We start from the raw sequence: 26318 nt of genomic DNA, 5'->3' as shown, positions 1-26318 counted from the left end.
GCAGACATTCTACAGGACAAGTAGCCTGATTTCTTCAACAAAAATTGTGTGAAAAGATACTTAAGAAACAAACCAACATCAATGTATCAACTTTGTTTGGATCCTGATTTGAACAAATTAATTCTAAGAAGACATTTCGAGCCATTTAGAGAAATCTGAATATGGGCTGGGTATTGGAATATATTAAGTAATTATTACTTAGTCTGGTATAGTTGATAATGGCTTTGTGGATATATTTTTAAATGTCCTACATCAAAGTATTAAAATTGATATGTTCATAATGGCACTAAAAAAAGAAATCTTATTGCTTATCCTTGGGGTTGCCAACTCATTATGATAAAAACAGATTTGGACAACTGCTTTCTCGTGATGTTATTTAATTTATACCTCAAGTTGAAAAGTTTCTGGCACAGCAAAGGAAACAACCAAGTGAAGAGAAACCCATAGAATGGGAGAAAATGTTTGCAAACTACCCATCTGACAAAGGATTGACAACCAGAATATATAAAGAACTCAAACAACTCTATAGGAAAAAATCTAATGAGTCAAAGAGGGGTCATGTCGGCCTGGCATGGCGGCATGGAGCCCAGCTGCGGCAGTGCCTCTGTTCTGCGGGATCCGTGGGCTTCCTCTTCACTGTGTCCATCAGATGTTTGCCTCCCAGACTGAGAAGGAGCTCAGAGTGATCCAGCTTCTCAAAAAGTTTCCTTGAGATACAGCTGTCAAAGTCACTCACATTTCAGGAGGTTGTAGGTCGATGTATAAAATTAAAATTGAATCACAAGAATTTAAGAAGATAACTGTCCAGCAGTACCAGATGGTTAATCAGGCACTAAAAGAAGAAATCAAAGGGATGCATGGATTGTGGATATTTACCTCTGTCCCCAAACACTGACCACAGCCTGGCTGCATAGATGCTGCTGCTTAAAACCTTGGATGAACTTGACTGACACCATTCTTTCCTAGGCATTTGCCAAAAAATTTATATCTTTTGCCCATATATATGTCCATATTATAATTATAGAAATGCATAATCTATTTAGATGTTAATTAAAGGAAACAACTGAAAAAGATGAGCTAAAGATCTGAATAGGACTTTTCTCAAAAGAAGACATAAAAATGGTCAACAGGTATATAAAAAGGTGGTCAACATCATTGATCATCAGAGAAATGCAAATCAAAACTACAATAAGATATCATCTCACCCCAGTTCAAATTGCTTCTATCCAAAAGAAAGGCAATAGTGAATGCTGGCAAGGATATGCAGAAAGAGGAACCCTCATACACTGTTGGTGGAAATGTAAATTATTAGCTTAGTGCAAAAGTAATTGCATTTTTTGACATTAAAAGTAATGACGAACCATTACAAAACAGGGTAAAATCCCATTTACCCTGTTATGATTGTTACACACTGTATGCCTCTATCAAAATATCTCAGGTACCTCATAAATATATACTTACCATGGACCCATAAAAATACAAGATAAAAGAATTTTTAAAATTAAAAAAGTTATAATGAGGAAAATTTGAACAGTCACTGGATATTTTGATGATGTTAAGAAATTTTTTCTCTTATTTTTACAATATAATGATATTATGGTTCTATTCTTAAAGTCCTTATCTTTTATATTTACATACTGAAATGCTGACCATCATCATATAGTGACGAGATTTTTTTAAAGGGTCCTTAAATGCTTATAGAGGTATTTATGAATAAAATGATATTTTACTTGGAATTTGCTCTAACATAAACCAGGGTTTTGTTATTATTGTTGTTGGTACCTTTGGAGAGAGAGGGTGATACTGTGGATGGTTGTCCTCTCCAAATTTCATGTTGAAATGTGATCCCCAGTGTTGGAGGTGGGGCCTAGAGGGGGGCCTCATGAATGGCTTAGTGCCATCCCCTTGGTGATGACTGAGTTCTCACTCTATTAGTTGACTGGGGAGCTGGTTATTTAAAAGAAGCCTGGCCCCTTCTCCTCGCTGTCTTATCATATGACATGCCTGCTCCCTCTTCGCCTTGCCATGATTGTAAACTTCCTGAGGCCCTCATTGGCAGCACACTTCCTATACAGCCTGCAAAACTGGAGGCCAAAATAAACCTCTTTTCTTTATAAGTTACCCAGTCTTAGGTATTTTTTTATAGGAATGCAAATGGACTAATAGGTGGAATTATAGGTGAAACAAGATGGATCAGATGTTGCTAACTGTTGAAGCTGAGTGATGATTGTATATAAAGGTTGACTCCCAACTTCTGTATGTTTGAAATTTCCCACAATAGAAAAATTTTAAAATGAAAAAACTTCTATTCTCTAAAAGTATAATACCCTCGTAGAAGGGAGTAGAAAGCTTTGATGGATGGGTAGAAATAAGCCCTAGCCAGGTCTATGGAGAATATGGCTCTGGGAGATCCCTAGCTCAGGAGCCTTCAAGCCCTGGGCTGCAGACCAGTACAGGTCTATGGCCAGTTAGGAACTGGGCCACACAGCAGAAGGTGAGCGGCAGGCCAGCGAGCATTACCACCTGAGCTCTGTCTCCTGTCAGATCAGCCCAGGTATCAGATTCTCATAGCAGCGTGACCCCTATTGTGAATTGCACATGTGAGGGATCTAGGTTGCATGCTCCTTATGAGAATCTAACTAATGCCTGATGATCTGAGATGGAACAGTTTCATCCCAAAACTGTATCCCCACCTGCTTCCCCCAAGGAAATACTGTCTTCTATGAAACTGGTCCCTGGTACCAAAAAGGTTGGGACCCGCTGTCCTAGCTGATTGTGATCAAGACCAAGCTGTAGAATGCTATGTGTCTTCTTAAGGAACTTTTAGGTAGGCAAGTGTCAAGATAGGTAAGTTCAAGGTCCAGTGTTCAATGCTTTACTAATTTGGACCCCACTTAACCAAGTCCATTTTATTTTTTTCATTTCCACATTAATTAACGTGTCATCCATCCTACAAGATCCAGCTCAAGTCCTATCTCTTTCTCACTGATCTCTCAGCTAGTGATCCCTCTTTTTCCACATCCCTTTTAGTGGATTATTTCCTGACTTTTGCCAATCTGAGTGTAGGCTCCTTAAAACCAGGAACTGGCAGGGCACAGTGGCTCCTGCCTGTAATCCCAGCACTTTGGAACACTGAGGCGGGTGGACTGCTTGAACTCAGGAGTTTGAGACCAGCCTGGGCAACATAGTGAAACCCCATCTCTTAAAAAAAAAAAAAAAAAAAAAAAATTAGCTGGATGTGGTGGCTTGCCTGGAGTGCCAGCTACTTGGGAAGTTGTAGTCCTGTAGTCCCAGCTACTAATACTTGGGAGGCCGAGGTGGGAGGATTGCTTGAGCCCAGGAGGCAGAGGTTGCAGCAAGCTGAGATGGCACCACTGCACTCCAACCTGGGTGATAGAGTGAGACCTTGTCTCAAAAAAAAAAAAAAATAAAATAAAAAATAAATAAATAAAAACAGGGACCATGACATATTTTAAAAATTCTCTCGGCACCAAAAATAATACTATCCACAAAGTCAGAGCTCCATTAATATTTGAATAAATACAGGTTGGAAGAGCCCAATAAACAGATCAATTAATGATTTTTAAACAAAGAAAAGTGGTCTCTCTGTCCTGGTAGTTTCAAAAAAAAAAAAAAAAACCCACTCTGATTCCTATTTTGAAGCTGCTGGATTATTTTTTTTTTAATTTTTTAGACAGAGTCTCGCTGTGTCGCCCAGGCTGAAATGCAGTGGTGTGATCTTGGCTCACTGCAACCTCCACCTCCCAGGTTCAAGCGATTCTCGTGCCTCAGCCTCCCAAGTAGCTGGGACTACAGGCGTGAACCACCATGCCCAGCTAATTTTTTTTCCTTTTTTTTTTTTGTATTTTTAGTAGAGATGAGGTTTCGCCATGTTGGCCAGGTTGGTCTCGAACTCCTGAGCTCAGGCAATCTGCCCACCTTGGCCTCCCAAAGTGCTAGGACTACAGGCGTGAACCATTATGCCTGGGCAGCTGCTGGATATTTTGACCACCTCTAGTACGCTGAGCATGAAATCAGTGCATCTGGCAGTACACAGGAGCTTGAAATACTTTTTTTTAAAAAGCTGTTATTCAAACTGAAGGAGTTCTTCCCTGAGGTCTGTAATCGCCACTAGCCCGTTCTGTACACAGCCGGCCTGGGCTTGTCAATACCACGTCCACTACCTAAGAGAACACATCTGAAAGGCTTGGAGCGAGTACGGCACAATCAGCTTCAGATGTTAAGCAAATATTCCAACCTAGAAATAGGAAAATGGAATACGGACTGCGCTTTATAAAGGTGCATGGTCAGGCAAAGGTTCTTAGTGGATGAAAGATAGTAAAGATTCATCCCAACCAAAGACCAAGAATGACACAAACATATGTATGAGCAAAACATCAGGAGGAACATTCTTGTGTGGAAAATATACGGAAAACAAAAGAAGAGTAACCTTTTCCCTCTCGGTTTAGCCCGCTCTGGTCCTCAGGGCGACCGCCACCACCAGACACACAGCGACACAGGAAGGAGGGAAGCGCCCACAAGGCACTGCCCTCGAGGTCCTGGGTAGCCCGGAAGCGGGCCCAAAGCCAGGGCCCCGGCAGGCGCCACCGAGCGCGGACCTCCCGCGCATCCTAGAGCGGCCGCGCGGGATCCGGCTGGCGGCGCACTTCCTCCCGGGCGTATTGTAACCCCGCGGACGGCTGGGCCTGGGTGCTGGCCTGTGCCTCCCTCGCCTCCTGGCGCGGGCCTCGGGGAGAGGGTGAGTGGGGCAGGGCATGCCAGAGGGGGGCGGGCGCGCTTCCTCGGGACTCGCTGGCTCGGCTAGGCCCGGCCCGGCGCGGGGGACCTAAGCCCGGGGAGCGCCCAGCAGCGAGGACGCGCCTCGTTCACCGCTTCGGGTCGGAGCCTCGGCCTCCCGGCGTCGCCGCCCACCCTGCCTTTTTCGAGGCTAACTCGGTCTCTTGGGGGAGCCTGGGCTCGCTAAAGGCCGGAAATCTGGCCTCTGGCCCTGCCTGTGCCTTGGCCTCTCACTTTCTGCTTCCCAGCCCTGGTTACTTCAGCTGTAAGATGGAGGACGGTGGTATCTGCCCTATGCACACCACAGGGTGATTGATTGCAGGGTTGACACTGCCTGCCTGAAAACGAAGGAGCGCCGGTTCTCCACCCGGCAGCCAGTAGAATCGTTTGGGAAGCCTCCAAATGCTGAGGCCCGGTCATCACCGGGTAATTGTGATCTGCGGCCAGGACTGAGAACCATGGCCCCAGAGTGAAATGACAGTACTGTGATCACGACTGGAATATGCACTTCACCGAACGTGGATCACATTCTTGAGAAAGCAAGCAGCCGGGATTTTTTGTTTTTTGTTTTTGTTTGTTTTTGGTCCAAGAAGACAGGGACCTAATCTGGTTTGCTTGCATTTAATTCCTAGTGCCTAGAATGGTGCATGTCCCAAAACATGCACCATTGATTACATAATTTCTAATTACTTCCCAACCTATTGGGAGGGTTTTCATTATATTTGTTTTTAAATTATTATGGAAACCTTCAAATCATATATGAAAATAGTATACTGAACTCCGAATTCATGATCAATCCTGTTTCATCTGTTACCCTCTTCCCCACTGTAGTATTTTAAAGCAAATCTGAAATGTACCATTCCATCTGTTATCTTGTTCATGTTTATGAAACACAATCACACCTTTTTAAAACATAAAGCCATTATTAGTATAATTAGCACTTCATTTTACCCTCTACTATCCAATCGGCATTTACATTTTCCTAGTTGTTTCTCTCCCCTTCTCCAGTTTGTCCAAATCAGTGTCCAAACAAGCTACACACATTACATTTGGTTGATGTCTCTTAGCTCTCTCTTTATCTTTTTCCTTCCTTTATTTTGTTCCCTGTATTTTACTTGAAGAACAAGTCATTTGTACGGTTCGCGTTTTCTACATCCAGGATTTTGCTTTTTCCATCTCTGTGGTATCCTTTAATAAGCAGGTATTTAGACCTGTAGCCTTGTTCAGGTCAGGTTCTGTTTTTCGGCAAGAGAACTTAATGAGGATTACTGTGTTTTTCACATTGTATCACACCAGGAGTTAGATAGCATCTTGTCTCTCTTTGTGGACCTAGTAGCACCATAGGATAACCAAACAATTGACCAGGGAATGCCAGCAAATACAAGCAAAAGAAATGAGAGAATATCACCTTTTGGCAACCCCTAATGAAATAATGGATCCTGGCAATGATCACTAGTGGCTGTTAACATCAGAAAGAGAGACAGCTAGACAGTACCTGCTGCCTAATGGGGTACTATTAGACAGCACACGTTTGTCTTACCAAGTATTCTTGGAGTAATGGGGGTGGGGTGTACAGCTGAAACAAGATTGTCCATGAGTTGATGATTGTTGAAGCTCAGTGATGGGTGTGTGGCATTGCATCATGCTAGTCTCTGCTTCTGTATGTGTCTGAAGTTTTTCAGAATAAAACTTTTTTTTAAAAAAGATTGATTAGTTGACTAGAGAGTTTAGGTCAGTCTGATCCATCCATTGCAGTTCTGTTAGCCTTTCACTAAGTGGTTCTCAAATCTGACTCCATGTTAGGATCACAGGAGAGGGCTTTTAAAAAAAATACTAAAACATGTTTCACTTGCAGAATTTCCTATCTAAATGTTCTGAGATGGAGCCCAAGCATTGATACAGTTTTTTGTTTTGTTTGGGACTACAAGTTATGCCACCATGCCCAGCTAATTTTTAAATTTTTTATAGACAGGATTTGCTATGTTTCGCAGGCTCATCTTGAACTCCTGGCCTCAAGCCATCCTGCTGCCTCAGCCTCCCAAAGTGCTTAGTTTACAAGCATGAGCCACCAAACCTGACCTTCACTGATATGTTTCAAAAGCTCTCCCTGTAATACTAATATGCCCCCAGGGTTATATACTACTTGTCTAGATCCATTGTTTCTTAGGGATGACAAAGTGATTATATTCTGTTATTCCTTCTGCAGTTAATTAGCCTTTACAAATGTTAACTTTCTGCATTCTGTTTATTCTTACCAATCTTGGAAATCAATAAGGAAGCTTCTGCAAATAAAGCTCCTTTATTATCAGAGGAAGACTTGATCTTGGAGGTGAAAATGTAGAGTAACACATGGAAGGGATACTAGCAATAACCTCAAGGCTATGCGGAAGACAGAGATGCACCACCTTATATCTGAGGGTTGGGGGCAGGAAATATGGGGAGGAGCTGTTTCCCAAAATGGAAGGAAAGACTAGTATGTAGTTAGAGAAGCATGTTTGGCTGTATGACACATTTCAAAAAAAAAAAAAGCATCAGCATTAAGTAAAAATAAATTAAAAAAAAATAAAGTGCCACTCATTGGAACATAAAACAATCCACATGTTTAAAAGAAAAGTTAACAATTTCCCATGCAGCCCCCACCCCATTACTTTAATCACCTCTGAGATAACCCATATTAACAGGATGATGTGTATCTTCTCCCACATCAGACTTTCTCTGTCTTACATAAATGTAGGGGTTTGGGGCATTGTTATAAAAATGAGATCATACCATAGCCATCTGTAACTTTTCTCCTTGTCATCCCTCCAGGACAGTAGTTGCAGACTTGATTTTCTATTAGCTGAAGAATAAATAGTTGATAGAATAAATAATAGTCAAATGCACCCATTTTCCTATTGACATATTTAGATTGTGTCCATATTTTAGCCACCTTAAGGGCACCACAATATACATCATTGTACGTAGATCTTTATTATTTGGGTAGATTCCCACAAATGGGAATTGCTGGGTGAAAGCATATAATTATCAATAGCATCATTATTACTGGTAATATATATTGCCAAATTATTCTCCCAAAGCATAATCGCAACAGTACCCATTTACCCTCATCCTGGTTAGCACTGGCTAGCTTTGCTTCATTGATATTTGCCTGCTAGCTGATGTGTGGTAAACGGTCTCTTTTTTTTGTTTGTTGTGAGAGTGGATCTTGATCTGTCACCCAGGCTGGAGTGCAGCAGTGAGATCACGGCTCACTGCAGCCTTAACCTCCCAGGCTCAAATGATCCTCCTGCCTCAGCCTCCTGAATAACTGGGACTACAAGCATGTGCCTCCATGTCCAGCTGATTTTCGTTTTTTAATTTTTTGTAGGGACAGGGTCTCACTATGTTGCCTAGGCTGGTCTCAAACTCCTGGACTCAAGTGATCCTCCTGCCCCCAGCCTCCCAGAATGCTGGGATTACAGGCATGAGCTACTGCACCCAGCCTCTTTTTTCTGTATTTTGCATTCCACTAACTATCTGGAGACTGAACACTTACCTTTTATTTATTTATTTTAATTTTTAAAATAGATACATGATAGTTGTTTGAACCCTTTTCATGCTTATAGACCATTTGGATTTCTTCTGTGATTACTATATATACATGTATATATATCCTTTGCCTGTTTTTCTATTGCACCAGTATTTTTGTATTTTGAATGCATTTGCATAAACTTTTTTAGGAGCATTAACTTTCTGTCATAAGGGGGTCTAAACTATTTCTTTCGCTTTTTTTTCCTTGTCCTTTGACTTTATGAGTCTTTATATATAAAATATTTTATTTAGTGAAAATGTTTGATTTTTAAATTTCTGGGTTTTATGTCTTGCCAATAAGGGCTTCCCCATCTCTACAGTTAAAGGTATAAATATTCTAATTTTTGGAACATGTTATTGGATTTTTTGCATTTAAATTTCTGACTTATGTGGAGTATATTTTTATATATAATACAAAATGAGCATCTTGCTTTGCTTTTTTCTGCTAGAACAGCCTGTTATGTCAGTGCCATTCATTAAAGAAACCACACTTTTTACACCTTTGTGTAAAGTGTGGTTTATCAATACTGTATTGATTCCCATAGGTAGGTAGTTTATTGCTGGACTTTCCCTTCCCTTTTACCTCTACTTTTGTGCCAATATTATTCTGATTGATTGAGACAGAGTCTCACTCTATCACCCAGGCTGGAGTGCAATGGCGCAATCTTGGCTCACTACAACCACTGCCTCCTAGGTTCAAGCGATTCTCCTGCCTCAGCCTCCTGAGTAGCTGGGACTGCAGGTATGAGCTACCACACCCAGCTAATTTTTGTATTTTTAGTAGAGACAGGGTTTCAGGATCTTGGCCAGGCTGGTCTCGAACTCCTGACCTCAGGTGATCCACCTGCCTTGGCCTCCCATAGTGCTGGGATTATAGGCATGAGCCACTGTGCCTGGCCTGTTCTGTTTTAATTATGTCAGATTGCTCTAGTAAATGTTAATACCTAGAAAGACAAGTCACTACTCACTGCTTTTTGTAATTTTCTTGCCCCTTCTCAGGCATTTATTTTTTTCTTCCATATTATTTTTGTATAGTTTCTGTTCCAAAATAAATCCCACTGGAAATATGATCGAATTTACACCAAATATATCTACATTAACTTAGGAAAGATGAACATTTCTATGATATCAAGTCATCTTACCAAAGACATAATGTGTATCTCTTATTTTTGTGAATCTTTTGGGTGCTGTTCCTTTGCTGCTAACTTTATTTCTGGTAATTTTGTTTTTGCTCTTGGAATGAGTTTTTTTTCCCCATTTCTATTTTTATGTTATTACTGAGAAGAGTTATTGAAATTTCCATATATTTTATATCCAGCTGTCGAATTCTCTTACAGTAGTTTTTCTTAAGCTTATTTGTTTTCTTCTCTGCCATCAATGTGGATAATCTACAATCAGTTATGTATAAGTTTCAGTTTATTCTAATTTATTCTGTTTGATACACATTTTCCATCTCAGAAGTATATCAGATGTCAGATGTGCCTAGAAATCGTGAAAGGAATAGTGCCAGCAGTTGGAATAAATCTGCACATTCAACAGGTTATTGCTGATCACTTAAAATAACAGAGTCCCAAGTCCTCGTGAATCATGGACCATGTCATGTAGGGAGTGAGACGTTTGTTAGTATTATTGTGAAGTGTCAGCATGACTGTAGAACATCATAGAGCATTACTGTTATGACTGTTCAGAGAAAGGGCTGATCATTATGGGCATCACCATTAGGTGGTAATAATTAAATACCATCTCTTGCCCAGTATCTCAACTAGAGTTGTTTAGTGTTTATTAGAAGGAATTTTTAAAAATTAATGAGTGGAAAGTATAGAGAGTTCCCATATGTCTTATCCCTCACCACTCAGTTTTCCCTGTATGAACATCTTGCATTAATGTGGTACATGTTCAGAAGCTTAAGGGCTCAAAAAAGAAAAGAAATGTCCTACATGTGTTATAGTTGATGAGCCAATATTGATACATTTTCAACTAAAATTTACATTAGGGCTCATTCACTCTAGTGTTGTTCATTCTGTATACAATTCACAAATGTATAATGACATATGTTTGTCTTACGGTATCATACAGAATCATTTCACTGCCCTAAACATCCTCTGTGCTCCGCCTGTTCATTCTTCCCTCCCTCCCGCTGTATCACTAGCAAGCACTATTCTTTTTACCAGCTCCATAGTTTTGCCTTTTTGAGAACATCATGTAGTTAGAATTCAACTATAGTTTTTAATTGCCTAGGTTTGGTTATTTTTGTTTGTTTGGGTGTGTGAACAATTATACAAGATTTGTTAACTTGTAGTTTTAGCTAAGTTATTAAAATCTTACTGTGGATATGTGTGGAATACTGTAAGAGAACAAGAATTCAGACTGTTCTAAATAACCAAAAAATAATAATGGTAAATATTACAGGAATGTGTTTTTGGTGCAGTGATACTAAATAATCCCCAGATAATCATTCTGTTGCAGGGTGGAAGATGTCTATGGATGTGACATTTCTGGGGACGGGTGCAGCATACCCATCTCCAACCCGGGGTGCCTCTGCTGTGGTCCTTCGGTGTGAGGGCGAATGCTGGCTCTTTGACTGTGGGGAGGGAACACAGACACAGCTTATGAAAAGCCAACTTAAAGCAGGTTAGTGTGCCTTCAGCTATCTCATTAAGATTTTTTTGTTGTTTGCTTCATTTTCTCGGCTCTACTTGGACATTTTGTTCAGAAACAGCCCTGATGGTTGCATCCCACTTCAATGCTAGACCCTGGTGAGACTTGGAAGGCCCGCAGGCATCTGGCCACATCCACTGAACTTCAGTTACTTATTTACTTGCTTTTCATTCATCCTGTGGATGTTGAAAGCAAGGATTCATTGGGAATTGTAGTGGAATACACCAGGCATATTAGATGGACACTCCCTTAGCAAAAAAGCAGTGTACATACTTATTTCTACCATTTTCATGAGAGGATGCAAAGGATAGGAAATGTTTGGAGGAGGGAAATGGTGAGATGCTGTTTCCCTCTTGGGTTATCAGGGTAAACTTCTCAGAGAAGTTGACCTGTGAGTTGTCAAAGGAGGAGGAAGAATTCCTAGGGCTGAGGAGAAGAAGTGCATTTCAACCAGAGGGAATGGAGTGAGCAGAGACCAGCACCTGGGAGATAGAGCACTAATGGTGAAAAGCTTCAGCTCAGAGTCAGGCAGATCTGGGTTCAGTCCCGGCTGTGTCTTGGGCTTGTGATCTTAGCAGATCAGCAAACTTCAACTTTACGTTCCCCATCTTGAAAATGGGGATTAAAAATTCTATGTAGAAAGGGTGTTATGAGAATTATATGTAATCATTTATTCTCTGGCAGAACCCTTACAGTGGTAGGACAGTCTGCCCTGAGCCCTCAAGTCCTCTGCATTGTGGGTTTCTGCCTCATGGTAGCTTGCTTCATAGCCAGCATGGGAGAAGGAGACTCTAGAGTAAGTCTGCTAGCAAGATGGAGTCTTATGTCCCATAACATAATCACATTGCATTCCTGTGCCATATTCTACTGGTTAGAAGCAAGTCACAAGTCCCAGCCACACTCAAGGAGAGGGGATTATAGGACATGAATGGACATGAACACCAGGAAGTAGGAGACACAGGGACCACCTAAAGTATCCACCACACACCACAAGTATATTTTACAGTTCCTTTTTATATGATTTTTTTTTTTGTGTGAGACTGAGTCTTGCTCTGTCACCCAGGCTGCAGTGCAGTGGCATGATCTCGGCTTACTGAAACCTCTGCCTCCTGGGTTCAAGTGATTCTTGTGCCTCAGCCTCCCGAGTAGCTGAGATTACAGGCACGCACCACCACACCTGGCTAATTTTTTTTTTTTAGACAGAGTGTTGCTCTGTCACCAGGCTGGAGTGCAGTGGCACGATCTCAGCTCACTGCAACCTCTGCCTCCCAGGTTCAAGTGATTTGCCTGCCTTAGCCGGGACTATAGGCATGTGCCACCATGCCCAGCTAATTTTTGTATTTTTAGTAGAGACAGGGTTTTCACCATGTTGGCCAGGATGGTCTCAATCTCTTAACCTCGTGATCCACCCACCTCAGCTTCCCAAAGTGCTGGGATTATAGGTGTGAGCCACTGTACCTGGCTTAATTTTTTTGTATTTTTAGTAGAGATGGGGTTTCACCATGTTGCTCAGGCTGGTCTTGAACTCCTCAGCTCAGGCAATCCACCTGCCTCGTCTTCCCAAAGTGCTAGGATTCAGGTGTGAGCCACTGCGCCCAGTCTATATAGGTTTTAAATGAACAGTTGGAGTTGGGCGCAGTGGCTCATGCCTGTAATCCCAGCACTTTGGGAGGTCAAGGCAGGAAGATCACTTGAGGCCAGAAGTTTGAGGCTAACCTGGGTAACATAAAGAGACTCTGTCTCTACAAGAAATAAAAAAGTTGGGGTGGTTGTATGCACCTGTGGTCCCAGCCGGAGACTGAGGCATGAAGATCCTTTGAGCCCAGGAGGTCGAAGCTGCAGTGAGCCATGATCGGCCACTGCACTCTAGCCTGGTGACAGAGCAAGACCCTGTCTCAACAAACAAATAAATAAATATAAATGCATACATTCTTATGTACAGTTGGTAAATCTAATCTTGGCCAAAAAATACCCCCAAAAGCCTAAGGGAACCTTTAGTTTACTACATTTCCATAGGCTTAGAAAAAAATTTCTGGCCTGAGAGAGGAAGATGAGAGAGTAATCTCAGAGCATTACCTATGACTGTCTAGTACTCAAATGCCCCCAGTCTCAAACTGGAATGCAGCACCCTCAATATATAGTAATTTCTCTCCATAACCTATTGTGGACCTATCATTATTTGGTTCATTGAAACCCTTTCAGCTTGTACTACCTCCAGGGATAATAAGTTTTGAGTTTCATAGGAGTTTCTTTCTATTTAGCTAAACATACTTCTTATAAGCTTCCAGGGTCCTAATATGCATATCTCTGATTGATTAAGAAATGCAGGTTTGCCATCTCCATTTCTTTTAGAGTTTTAAAGAACAAGCGTAAGCCTTTTTTCACCTTAAAAATGGGCTGGACATGGTGGCTTATATCTGTAATCTTAGTGCTTTGGGAGGCTGAGGTGGGAGGATCACTTGAACCCAGGTTCAAGAGTACAATGAACTATGATTGTGCCACTGCACTCCAGCCTGGGCAACAGAGCGAGACCTGCCTCTAAAAAAATAAAACAAAATTTTTAATGATTATGAAAATTTTTTTATATAAATTTAAATATAATTGCAGTTTTGTTACATGGATATATTACATAGTGGTGAAGTCTGGGATTTAGTGTATTCATCTCCCAAATAATGTACATTGCTCCCATCAGGTAATTAATCATCCTTCACCCCCCTCAGCCACCCTTCCACCTTTCCAAGTCTTCCATATATATTATTCTACACCATATACTCATGTGTACACATGAAATGATTATTAAAAGTATTATAAGAGCATAATTTTTTAAATTATGTAAAAAGTATAAATGCTTATTGTAAAAATTCAAACAAAACAGAAACGTGTAAATAAGCAAAGTCCAAGCCCCCTGTCTGTCATAGGTGAATTTTATATATATATATATGTGGTGGTAGTGTGGAAGAGTGTGTGTGTGTGAGTTCTGCATACATAGAATTATACTGCTCTTGGCATAACCTGCCTTTTTTTTTTTTTTTCAACTGAGCAATGTATACAAAGAATATATTGCAGCTTTTCCAAATCCAGTAAATATACCTATGTCTTCAGTTTTAGAGAATGCTCAGTATTCCATTCCTCTGTAGATGACATATTCCCCCATAACTTCTTTGTTTCCAAGGGAAAGGGAACTCAGGCATTTTTCTGTCTTCATTTGAGAGCTTCCTCATACTTTTGGTGATTGTGGTTGCCATTCCTTCTCCCTTCAAAATCAAGTTTTTGAAAAATGAAGTGTTTGTCTCCTTGAAACTGTTGATAACTGTAGAAAGAAGTTTTTCAGTTAATTTGCCTCACTTCAGGTTCACAAGTTGTTTTGTGTTCAGTTTGGCTTTGTTTTAGAGTAGATAGTCTGATGTTGGCAGTTTTGAGGTACTGGGGGATCTGGACTCAGTGACTGCTGTAGTTCTTTTTTTTTTTTTTTTGAGACAGTTTTGCTTTTGTTGCCCAGGCTGGAGTGCAATGGCGTGATCTTGGCACACTGCAACCTCCACCTCCTGGGTTCAAGCAAGCGATTCTCCTGCCTCAGCCTCCCAAGTAGCTAAGATTACAGGCATGTGCTACCACGCCCAGCTAATTTCGGATTTTTAGTAGAGACAGGGTTTCTCTATGTTGGTGAGGCTGGTCTCGAACTCCCAAACATAGGTGACCGGTCCCCCCACCTCAGCCTCCCAAAGTGTTGGGATTATAGGTGTGAGCCAGCACACCTGGCCCTACTGCTATATAGTTCTTCTGTCTGCAGAGTCCTCAGGTCATGCATGGAGGTGGCTTGGTAAGCTGGACAGGGAGATGGGGGAAATGAGGGATTCAGGCAGTCAAAAAACAGCAAAAGGGAGCATATTGAGGAAACTTCTAGAGTGCCTCCTGGGGATTCACAAGGTCTACAGTCAGCCTGTGCCCAATCTGTTGTTCTCTGTTGCTGGGACCTGGGCTTGATGTCATAATTCTGGGAAGATTTGCTTGGAGAACACTTGATATTATGGGACAAATTGCATTGTAGTAAACTCTTCCTGTTCTTTTATGGTGTCAGTAAACTGTTTCTGTACTTTTATAGCATCAAGTGTTAAAATAGGTGGACTTTGAGCAAAGGACCAGAAGCCTCTTTTGTACTAGAAATGTGTTAGTTGTGATTGCTACTTTCGAAATGCCATGTGGCACATCTCAGAAAATGCTGATGTGGCATCCTGCCACATTGCAGCAATAAATTCAGTTTACCATTGGCTAAATCAAGTTATAACCTAAGCCAATATGCACTGAAAAAGCTGTTATGTTAGTTCAGACTGAAAGGAAGAATGGACCCAAGTACCCTTACATAATAGCATAGGGGATTAGCTCTCCTGCATTCTGGCATCTATTGCCTACCTTCCTTCTCAGTTCCTTACCTTGTTCCTCTCCTCCCTCCCTTTTGCCTCCTCTCTTTCTTACCCCTTCCTCACCCTCCTTCCTTTTCTCTATCTTCTTCAACATCACCCAGAAAAGCAGGCTGTGACCTGATTGGTTAACCCCTGTCCAGTGTAGGGAGTCCTTAAAAGGCAATTTTGGGTTCAGGCACTGGTCCAGTCAGTTGGAGCCAGTGGAACATTTTGTTTTCCTGTAATACATGTTTGCTTTTCTCAAAGGGAGCAGTAGGGGGCAATGTAATTGCTAGATGGTTTTGATACTTGAGGCCTATTTATTTAATAGTTAAGTGAATTATTTTGGTACACTCGTATATTTTACTTTTTTTTTTAATGTGACAGAAAATGTAAGAAAATACTCTGAAAGCTGTAAAACTATTAATATGAAGATGTTTTATGAAAAAAGTTATATCTGATTGAAACCATCTGGTGGGGCCAGGCACAGTGGCTAGAGCCTGTAATCCCAGCACTTTGGGAGGCCGAGGTGGGAAAATTGCTTTAAGGCCAGGAGTTTGAGACCAGCCTGGGCAACATAGCAAGACCCCATCTCTACAAAATTAAAAAAAAAAAAAAGCCAGGCATGGCAGTAGGTACCTGTAGTCCTAGCTACTTGGAAGGCTGAGGCAGTAGGATCACTTGAGCCCAGGAGGTCAGGGCTGCAGTAAGCTATGATCACAACACTGCACTCCAGCCTGGATGACAGTGAGACCTGTCTCTTTAAAAAAACTATTAAAAACAAACAAACAAAAAAAACCATCTGGTGAAATAAAGCCTGTCTTTCTTGCTTTTGGAATCATGTAGCAAAATGTAAACGAGTAAGTTTATGATGGTAAGTAGAACTTTTAAATTCAATTTACTATTTTGAATGTAAATTGTGAGGCTTGTTTCAAATAACTTTGTATGGGTTTTTACTTAATGAAAAATTTCCAAATGTATATTCTCTGTCTCAATCAAAAGGAAGAATTACCAAGATCTTCATCACACATCTTCATGGAGACCATTTCTTTGGCCTTCCTGGGCTCCTCTGCACAATCAGCCTGCAGAGTGGCTCCATCATGTCCAAACAGCCTATTGAAATCTATGGCCCTGTAGGGCTTCGGGACTTTATCTGGCGAACCATGGAACTCTCTCACACGGAGCTGGTCTTCCATTATGTGGTTCATGAACTGGTTCCCACAGCAGATCAATGTCCTGCAGAAGAACTAAAAGAATTTACACATGTGAATAGAGCAGGCAGTCCTCCCAAAGAGGAACAAGGAAGAACTATCCTACTAGACTCAGAAGAAAACTCATACCTTCTGTTTGATGATGAACAGTTTGTTGTAAAAGCATTTCGCCTTTTTCACAGAATTCCCTCATTTGGGTTTTCAGTTTTGGAAAAGAAACGCCCAGGTAAACTCAATGCACAGAAACTAAAAGACCTCGGTAAGCATTTTTTTTTCCCCTTCTCATCAATAGGGTTCCTGTTAACTGAAGCTGTAAGAAGTGTCATAGTAAGGCCAGGTGTTGTGGCTCATGCCTGTAATTCTAGTACTTGGGGAGGCTGAGGTGGGTGGATCACTTGAGTTCAGGAAGTCAAGACCAGCCTAGGAAACATGGTGAAACCCCATCTCTAAAAAAATACAAAAATTAACTGGGTATGGTGGCATGCACCTGTAGTCCCAGCTTCTTGGGAAGCTGATGTAGGAGAATCACTTGAACCCGGGAGGTCAAGGCTGCAGTGAGCCAAGATGGCGTTACTATACTCCAGCTTGGGTGACAGAGCAAGACTCTGTCTCAAAAAAAAAAAAAAAAAAAAAAAAAAGTACCATAGCAAACTTCCATTCCTCTATCCTAGGTCTAAAACTGACATTTTCTCCACTTAGTCCCTTTGCCCAAAGTTTGCTTATTAAGGAAAATCCATGGGGACAAAAAATGCTACTTAGAGCAAAAGCCAAGTATACATCTGAATCCTCTCCTGAGCTCCCTGAATCCACATTCTTAGTCTGTCTTCACCTTACACTATCTTGGTTGGCAAGGTGATTTGGGTGGTAGTGGTGATGGTTTTAGGTTCAGGCTTTATTTTTTTCATGTCTTCCCTTTGATATGTGTTTTTGATGACATCTTTGGTCTGAGAATTTTTGCCATCATTCTTAACCTTGCAACTACAACCATGTGCTTTTAGAGTTTCTTTCTGTATCTACTTTGCCTACGAATTTAAGCCTGATTAAATTAATTTGGTATTCAAAATGCTGTGCCTCAGCCAGTTTTATATACCAGGGTTCATCACAGTTGAAAGCAATCATATAGAGGTGGGCTTGGGGCCCATCTGAGGCTTCACACCTTCTCCATGCTAAGCCAGGATGCATGAGGGGATCTTTAGCATCTCTTATGAGGTAGAGTCCAGGTACAAGGTGCATTATATCTCCAGTGTCACTGCCTTCACGGGCATGGTGTGGCCGTGACTGCAAAAAGTATGGTGGCATTATATGTGTGTTTGTTTTTTTATTTATGCAATATCTTCCTCAACTAAAATAAAATGCTAGATAATGAGGAAAAGTGACTTAGGCCAAGGATATTTTTATTACCTGAAAGCCTGTGGAAACACTATTATATTTGGAAACTTTAAACATGATCTGTGTTAGAATCTGTGGTCACATTATACTAGTTTGTAAGTATTGTCCATAGTGATGATCAGATCTTATTTTAAATTAATATGAAATTTAGGCCCACTTTGATAAATGTGGAACTGCTCCTGTCTGCCAAGAAGATTAATAATGTACAATTGCCTGAAAAAATGCTCCTTGATCTTGTAATACAAACAATCCTCTCTAACAATTTTTTATTAAGTTACTTTGTAGGTACTTGGTTTGACTAGGTGTTGATTAAATCTTTTTTTGGAGGCAATCTCACTCTGTTGTCCAGGCTGGAGTGCAGTGATAGGATCTCAGCTCACTCACTGCCACTTCTGCCTCCTGGGTTAAAGCAATTCTCATGCCTCGGCCTCCCATGTAGCTGGGACTACAGATGTGCATCACTGTGTCCACCTAATTTTTTGTGTTTTTAGTAGACGCAAGGTCTCACCATGTTGGCCTGGCTGTTCTCAAACTCCTGAGCTCAAGTGATCTCTCTGCCTTGGCTTCGCAAAGTGCTGGGATTACAGGCATGAGCCACTGCACCCAGCCTGTTTATATCATTATTTAAATGTACTCTCAAATTTTACCCAAATGTGAACTTATTAAATAAAGCAGTCTCAAAAACTGTTGTTTCCATGCACTGCAGAGAATCAAGAATGTTATACTGACCATAATAGTGATACTTAGGAGACTAAAACTTGTCTGACATGCATGCATGGGAAATATTTTAAGTACTAAGACATTGCTAATATCAATCAACACTGAAATTTTTAAAATGTATAAATAATTCCAGTTTTCCACAAGTAGCAAAACATACAATTATGGATGCCTTATCCATTAGCTATTTGCAATACTGTTAATAGACTTGAAAAGTCATAAATTCCATTCCTATGATGTAATGTTATCTGCCTTCATCATTAGGTGTTCCACCAGGTCCCGCCTATGGGAAGCTGAAAAATGGAATTTCTGTTGTTCTGGAAAATGGGGTTACAATTTCTCCCCAAGATGTCTTAAAAAAGCCTATTGTTGGAAGAAAAATCTGCATATTGGGTGACTGCTCTGGGGTTGTGGGTGATGAAGGAGTAAAGCTGTGCTTTGAAGCAGACCTGTTGATCCATGAAGCCACCCTGGATGATGCCCAGATGGACAAAGCAAAGGAGCACGGCCACAGCACACCACAGATGGCGGCAACATTTGCAAAGTTGTGCCGTGCAAAGAGGCTGGTTCTGACTCACTTCAGTCAGAGGTACAAACCAGTTGCCTTCGCCAGAGAAGGAGAAACAGATGGCATTGCAGAACTAAAAAAGCAAGCTGAATCAGTGTTAGATCTCCAAGAAGTGACTCTAGCAGAAGATTTTATGGTGATAAGCATTCCAATCAAGAAATGAAACCAGTGTTCCTGAGTGCATACTGACATGTCTGTGATATGTTACTTAACCTATAGTCCAGTTTTTTATTTCTTGTTTAGTCTGAAATCATTTGGGCCCTAATAATCCTAAAAAGAATGGAGTTGCATTGATGAATTGACTCAGTATATTTAAAGGAAGTAAGCTTTTTGATAATAAATCTTTTTAAGAGGAAAAAACCCCAACATCCTTATTAAAGTCCAAATTTGACAAAATGATAGACTAGTCAGGTATACTTCTCATTTTGTGCTACTACCACGGATATCAGCCAGTATTCCATGCAGTCCTGGGCTTAGCTGCTGCCCAGCTTTATTGCTGCTATTGGCAAAGTACACAGGACTCAGCCCTTGTGGCTAAAAATGGTATTTTGGCAGTTTGTGTTGAATCTGTTTGTGTTATTAACAGAATAGGGAGAAATGTCATGAGAGGTTGGACATGCAGGATTGATGATAGCATGAGCATAGCTTTGCTGTAATCCTGAATACAGGGTTTGGCTAGGTGTTTATTTTAACATTTTATTGAACTTTCTGGTTGGCTCTTAACCCATGGTTCTCAGCTGGGCTGACACTGCTTCTCTAGAAGGAGTTTTGAAATTATGGGGATGTTTTCTTGTTACAGTGACTGACTACGGGGCAGGGGTGGTAGTGGTGGTGGTGAAGATGATGGTATTGATGATGATATTGGTGGTACTGCCACTACTCGCATTTAGTCAGTAGGGTCCAGGGATGTCCTACAAAAATTTTGATCAGTCATGTAACAATAAATCATCTCACCCCGAAATGCATATTGCAGGCCCATTGAGATACACAGCAAGTTAAAGCTGATAACCCCTGATGTGAATATAGTTTACCAAAATTAGTGACATAATGAGTCGAATTACTAGGCAAGTCCAATCCTAAAGAGTGAATATGTTAGAATTGCAATGTCATGCCAAGTAACATTTTAAAGAGCCATCAAGTGAAGCTTATGAACCTGGAGGAAAAAATGCTTATCTATTAAACTGAGGTTTCATTTCCATGTCCCTATTAATAATTCTTTCAGCACAATTAAAAAAATTTTTTTTCTTTCTAGAATAGCTATTCCTTCTGAGCTGCCTTTCACCTTCCTTCTGTCTGGTGTATCTCTGAATCATCTGCCCCACAATGTTTCTTAAAATGTGTTCCATGGAAAGCTAGTCTTAAGTGCTGATTTACTCAGAAGGGCTCCTCAGTCAGATCAGTTTGGGAAACACTTTATGCTGTCTGTCCTTCTAGGAGTGGTGTAGTGCTCATCAACGTGTTAAAAACAGTATTGCTTCAAATGATCATAAACCAGTGTTTGATGCCAGAAAGACCTGATCCCAGAATCCCATTCTGTGACTTACGGTCTGGAGCAGGTAACACTCTCTGAGTTTCTTCAGTGTGTTCATTTCAAAAATGGGAAAAACAGTAAGACCCAATTCACAGATTGTTAAACAAGACAACATATATAAGGAGCATAGCACATTGCTTAAAGGTGTTGAGAAATCCTGTAGTACAGAGGCCTGTCAGCTCTGCTGAACCCCTTTCTCAGTCCTATTTCACCAATACTATATTAACATTTCAGGAACCTAGAGAGCTTTATAGCACATGTATTTAGAAACATTGTTGTAGTACATACTGTTCAATTCCTCTGGGTTCTGGGGCTTCTCTAGCCAAAATTTTTGACTCCTGGCTAGTTTTGGAGACTCCAAAGTAGTTATGACCAGCTGGGTCAGTGGCTAATGCCTGTAATTCCAGCACTCAGAGGCCAAGGCAGGTGGATTGCTTGAGCCCAGGAGTTCCAGACCAGCCTGGTCAACATGGTGAAACCCCATCATTACAAAAAACACAAAAGTTAGCCAGGCATAGTGGTGTATGCCTGTGGTCTCAGCTACTCAGGAGGCCAAGGTGGGAGCCTGGAGAGGTTGAGCCTGCAGTAGGCCATGATCATGCTATTGCACTCCAGCCTGAGCAACAGAGCAAGACCCTCCATCTCTCTCTCTCTCTTTCTCAAAAAAAGAAAAAAGTAGCAATGATCAAGATAGATCTGGTTACTTGAGATCTGATAATCCTGATGCAGCCTCTAGAATGGTCTATCTTACTGTAGATTCCTCCTGCCCCCCAAGTGCCAAACTTTGACCATGCATAAAGCCTGTCATGGTTTCTAAACTCAATTCAAATAAGCATTAATTAGACATTACTATGTACCCAAATTTGTGCAAGAGACTATGACTCTAGGACTAGAATGGCTTGGATGAGTATCTGTAATGTATGAAGCCCCTGAGGGTAGAGACTATGTCTTAGTCACTGCTACATCCTTAGAAATGCCCACCTAGAGCCGGGTGCAGTGGTGTGTTCCTGTAGTCCCAGCTGCTTGGGAGGCTGAGGTGGGAGGATGACTTGAGCCCAGGAGTTCAAGTCCGTAGCAACATAGCAAGACTCCATCTTGGCCAGGAACAGTGGCTCACACCTGTAATCCCAGCACTTGAGGAGGCCAAGGTAGATGGATTGTTTGAGGCCAGGAGTTTGAGACCAGCCTGGGCAATGAGGCTAAACCCTAAAAATACAAAAATTTGCATTTTTTGTCTCTACTAAAAATACAAAAATTAGCCGGTCGTGGTGGTGCACATCTGTCATCCCAGCTACTTGGGAGCCTGAAGCACGCGAATTGCTTGAACCCGGGAGGTGGAGGTTGCAGTGAGCTGAGATCACGTTACTGCACTCCAGCGTGGGTGACAGCAGTGAGCTGAGATCATGTTACTGCACTCCAGCCTGGGTGACAGAGCGAGACTCTGTCTCAAAAAAAAAAGAAGAAGAAAGAGAAAAGAAATGACCCACCTATAGTAAGCACTCAGAAATGCTTTTAAAATGAAGCCTTGATAACATGAGTGCACACACTTTAGGACGTGCTTAAATGCCTAGCCCATTTCATTACTGAATTTATCAGAAAGAATATAAACCACCTGGTTGGTGGTGCCCATTCACTGCATAATAAATAAGTGCCAGACTTTGTTGTGTTGGTAGTACATAAAACAGACAAATGGCAAAATTCTAGCTGTAAGCTCACAGCTTAGTGAAAGAGACAAGTAGATAAAAGTAAATCTTGTTGCTTCACATATTCTAATCTTGTAGCCCCGGCACTCAAATTTTGCTATTCCTGAGCATTACTTTGTAGCTGACCTGAGCCATGCCCTTAGAATCAGGCTCTATAAATACTTATGGGCTAAGCCCTCAGAGGCCATGGGAATGTGGAAACGATACGTTGGATCAAGTGTAGAGTATCAGTCCATGATGAGAACTTTTTCTAGACCCTCTTCTGGCCCAGAATTTGTTTTCAATGATAGGGACATTCTAAGAATTTGTGGAGCTAGAATGAAGAATGAAGTTTATATGGGACTTCTCAGAACCTGTAATCTACCCAAGGATTTGACTCTTAAGTGGGGAGGGGGACCATAATATGTATTGTGCCCCAAATTTATTTGATTACTAAATCCTCTTTTTGCGAAGGAAGATCTTGGAACTTTAGAAATGCTATTCTCTATATGTCGCAAAATTATTCTATTTATATTTTTTACCTGCACAATTCATTGAGGTAATGATTTCCATGTCTACACTTAATACATTACTTCTTTGACCTAAACTGACTCAATTGTAAGGAATTCATAGATACCTACTTATTTTAAACTTTTAAAAATGTACACTTTTGGCCAGGCACTGTGCTTCGCCTGTAATCCCAGCACTTTGGGAGGCCGAGGTGGGTGGATTAGTTGTGGTCAGGAGTTCGAGACCAGCCTGGCCAACATGGTAACACCCCATCTCTACAAAAAATATAAAAATTTAGCTGGGCGTGGTGGTGGGCTCCTATAATCCCAGCTACTTGGGAGGCTGAGGCAGGAGAACTGCTTGAAGCTGGGAGGTGGAGGTTGTAGTCAGCCCAGATCACGCCACTGCACTGCCTAGATGAAAGAGCAAGACTCTTGTCTCAAGAAAAAAAAAAGTGCATGTTCGAATTCTCCAAAGTTGTTTACACTTGCCCAAATAGACCCTAAATCAGCTCTGTTTAATACTCATGCCTTATTAATGCACTTTAATGAACTTTGAATTATAAAAGCAACACATGCTTGACAGAATATTTTTAAGATTCAAGAAAAGAAGACAATTATTCATAATTCCTTCACCCAGAGAGAGCTGTTATTTCTGACCCAGTGGTCCTCAAACTGAGGGGTGAGTCAGGATTACTCAGGGTGTGTAGGTAGACAGAGATCCTTAGGCTCTGCTTTCAAAGACTCAATTAACTAAGTCTTATTAAAAATCTGCATTTTTAATAAGCCCCCAAGGTGATTCTGAGGTATATGAGTGGCAGACCATATTTGAGAAAAAAAACTGTCTATGCGCCTTTAAAATTTGGTGTGTGTTTAGATATTTTGTATGTGCATCTACCTATGTTTGTATGTGTGTATATTATATACATGTACATGTATATTTTTACATGTAGGCTGACCTCAACTGTTTTTCTCATTTAGCTTATTATGAGCATTTCCCCACGGCATTAAGTGTCCTCTGAAAGCATGAATTTAATGATTTTCTATTATTGCATTCTATAGATACAGTATCATTTAACCATTTTTTTATTTGGGGGCAGTGAGATTGTTTTCCATTATTATAAATAATACTATCATGAATATTCTTATGCATAAATCTTTGTATCTCTGAGTATTTCCTTCCTTAGAATTGATTTCTCTGAGGGTGAAAATGTGACTTATTTTTGGAGGTTCTGGGTAGGAATTGCCCACTGTTTTTCATGCTCTTTTACACTCCTAGCAGCAGCGAATAGGAGTGGCCTGTCTTGGTATTCTATCTGGAGATGATATGGAGTATCATCAGCCCATGACCTTGCTAACACTTCTTCCCCAAGACATTAGTCCTATGAAGATTATTTTCACCTCCCAGTGCCAATAACTTTGTTGTGTCTTTCAAGTAGCATGTATTGTGATTTCCTTGAATATTCTTATGCCAACTTAAAAATTTGCTAGTTTTTACTCTAGGGGTAAAAATTTTTACTGCTTCAAATATGTCCATGACAGATGTACAGTGAAAGTACTTTTTTACTCAAAAAGATAGACATTTATTGTGAAATGTACTGGTTCTGCCCTTACTGATGGATGGATTTTTCAGGTAATGAATGAGTCAGTATTTTTTTTACATGGGAAGACTAAAAAGGAAGCGCTGGGAATGCTTTGAATGTTCCCTCTTGGCAGGATAAGAATAGAATGCGGAACGAGTAAGATAGAAAAATTATTTTCTTCCTTAGTAGGAAGTAAACAATGTCTAAAAGTGAAAAATAAATAGTACTCTAAGCATAGTATGTTTTTAAAAAGCAGAGGGAGGGGAGGAGGGACTACCAGATGAATAGTTAAAGAGTGGAAGAAGGGGTCAGAAGGGTCAAGGAGGTGAGGAGGGATGGTCAGGGGACTGCTATTTTTTATAAGCCTAATAGTATTAGTACTATTTGATATTTGAAACTATATATATATATATATTCATTTAGTTTAAAAATTACATTAAAACACATACACAGATGACATGCTGCTCTGAGTAACCTTATCAATTGCGTGTCTCCCAATGGGTGCTCCAAGCAGTTAGCAGCTGCTCTCAAGCCTTTGTAACATTCCAATCCCATTCTCCATACTGCAGTCTGAGTCTGACTGTTTCGTTTTTTTCAAAATGCACATTTGAGTCTCACATCCCCCCTGCTTGAAACTTTTTTTTTCTTGGAGACGAAGTCTCACTCTGTCGCCCAGGTTGGAGTGCAGTTGCACAATCTCGGCTCACCGTGACCTCCGCCTCCCGGGTCCAAGCAATTCTCCTGCCTCAGCCTCCTGATTAGCCTCCCCAACGCCTGGCTAATTTTTTTTTTTTTTTAGTAGAGGCGGCGTTTCATGGTGTTAGGCAGGATGGTCTCGATCTTCTGACCTTGTGATCCACCTGCCTCGGCCTCCCAAAGTGCTGGGATTACAGGCGTGAGCCACCGCGCCCGGCCCCGCGTGAAATTTTTTAATGGTCATATCTTACCCACCTTCCCAATCTAATCTTCCTTTACACTTCTGCAGCCCCAGCCACGAGTGTCTTCTTTCAGTCCTTTGTTAGGGCTTTCTGTTGTCATAAAGACTTTGCAAGGCCTTCTCTCTCCACATGGAATGCTCTTTCTTCTCTCCCCAAGTTAACCCTTACTGGGCTTTCAGATCAGAATCTATAGCCACAACCTCACGGAAACCTTCCCTGGCCTTCCCACTAGGTAACATATTACTTTTTTTTTTTTTTTGAGACAGAGTTTCACTTTTGTTGCCCGGGCTGGAGTGCAGTGGCGCCATCTTGCCTCCCAGGTTTAAGCGACTCTCCTGCCTCAGCCTTCAGAGTTGCTGGGACTACAGGTGCGCACTAAGACGCCCGGCTAATTTTTTGTATTTTTAGTAGAGATGGGGTTTCACCATGTTGGCCAAGATGTTCTCGATCTCCTGAACTTGTGATCTGCCCACCTCAGCCTCCCAAAGTGCTGGGATTGCAGGCGTGAGCCACCGGGCTGCCCGGCCGAATATTACTCTTACAGCACCTGCACCTGACCTTTCTGGTGCTTGGCACTCACTATTTTCATTTTGCTTCTGAGAGTGATGTTTCTCTTTCCCACTAGCATTGTAAGCTTCCCAAGAGCAGAACTGTTTTTTGCTTCCCTCTGTGCCTAGCTCGGTGCCTGAAACTTATTAGGCACTCAATAAATAGTGTTGACTGGTTCAGTTTTCCTTGTCATCCTATTATTCAGTTAATATGCAG

At 41.2% G+C, this 26318-nt stretch overlaps 1 protein-coding gene and 1 pseudogene across 1 annotated transcript; both read left to right on the top strand.

Annotated features, from left to right (window-relative positions):
- Positions 1–571: 571 nt before the first annotated feature.
- LOC105725281 (bolA-like protein 3) lies at positions 572–933 on the top strand (annotated as a pseudogene).
- A 3756-nt stretch (positions 934–4689) lies between these two features.
- ELAC1 (elaC ribonuclease Z 1) lies at positions 4690–24203 on the top strand. The gene is made up of 4 exons (XM_012464278.2): positions 4690–4759; positions 10834–10998; positions 16428–16895; positions 19007–24203. Exons 2-4 carry the CDS (start codon positions 10842–10844, stop codon positions 19471–19473), a joined length of 1092 nt encoding a protein of 363 aa, XP_012319701.2. The 5' UTR covers positions 4690–4759; positions 10834–10841; the 3' UTR covers positions 19474–24203.
- Positions 24204–26318: the final 2115 nt, after the last annotated feature.

The sequence above is a fragment of the Aotus nancymaae genome, unplaced genomic scaffold (assembly GCF_030222135.1).
Source record: "Aotus nancymaae isolate 86718 unplaced genomic scaffold, 86718_ANA_hifiasm-v0.15.2.pri h1tg000020l, whole genome shotgun sequence".
Lineage (NCBI taxonomy): Eukaryota > Metazoa > Chordata > Mammalia > Primates > Aotidae > Aotus > Aotus nancymaae.
Note: the sequence above shows the minus strand (reverse complement) of the source record. Positions and strands in the feature narration are given on the sequence as shown.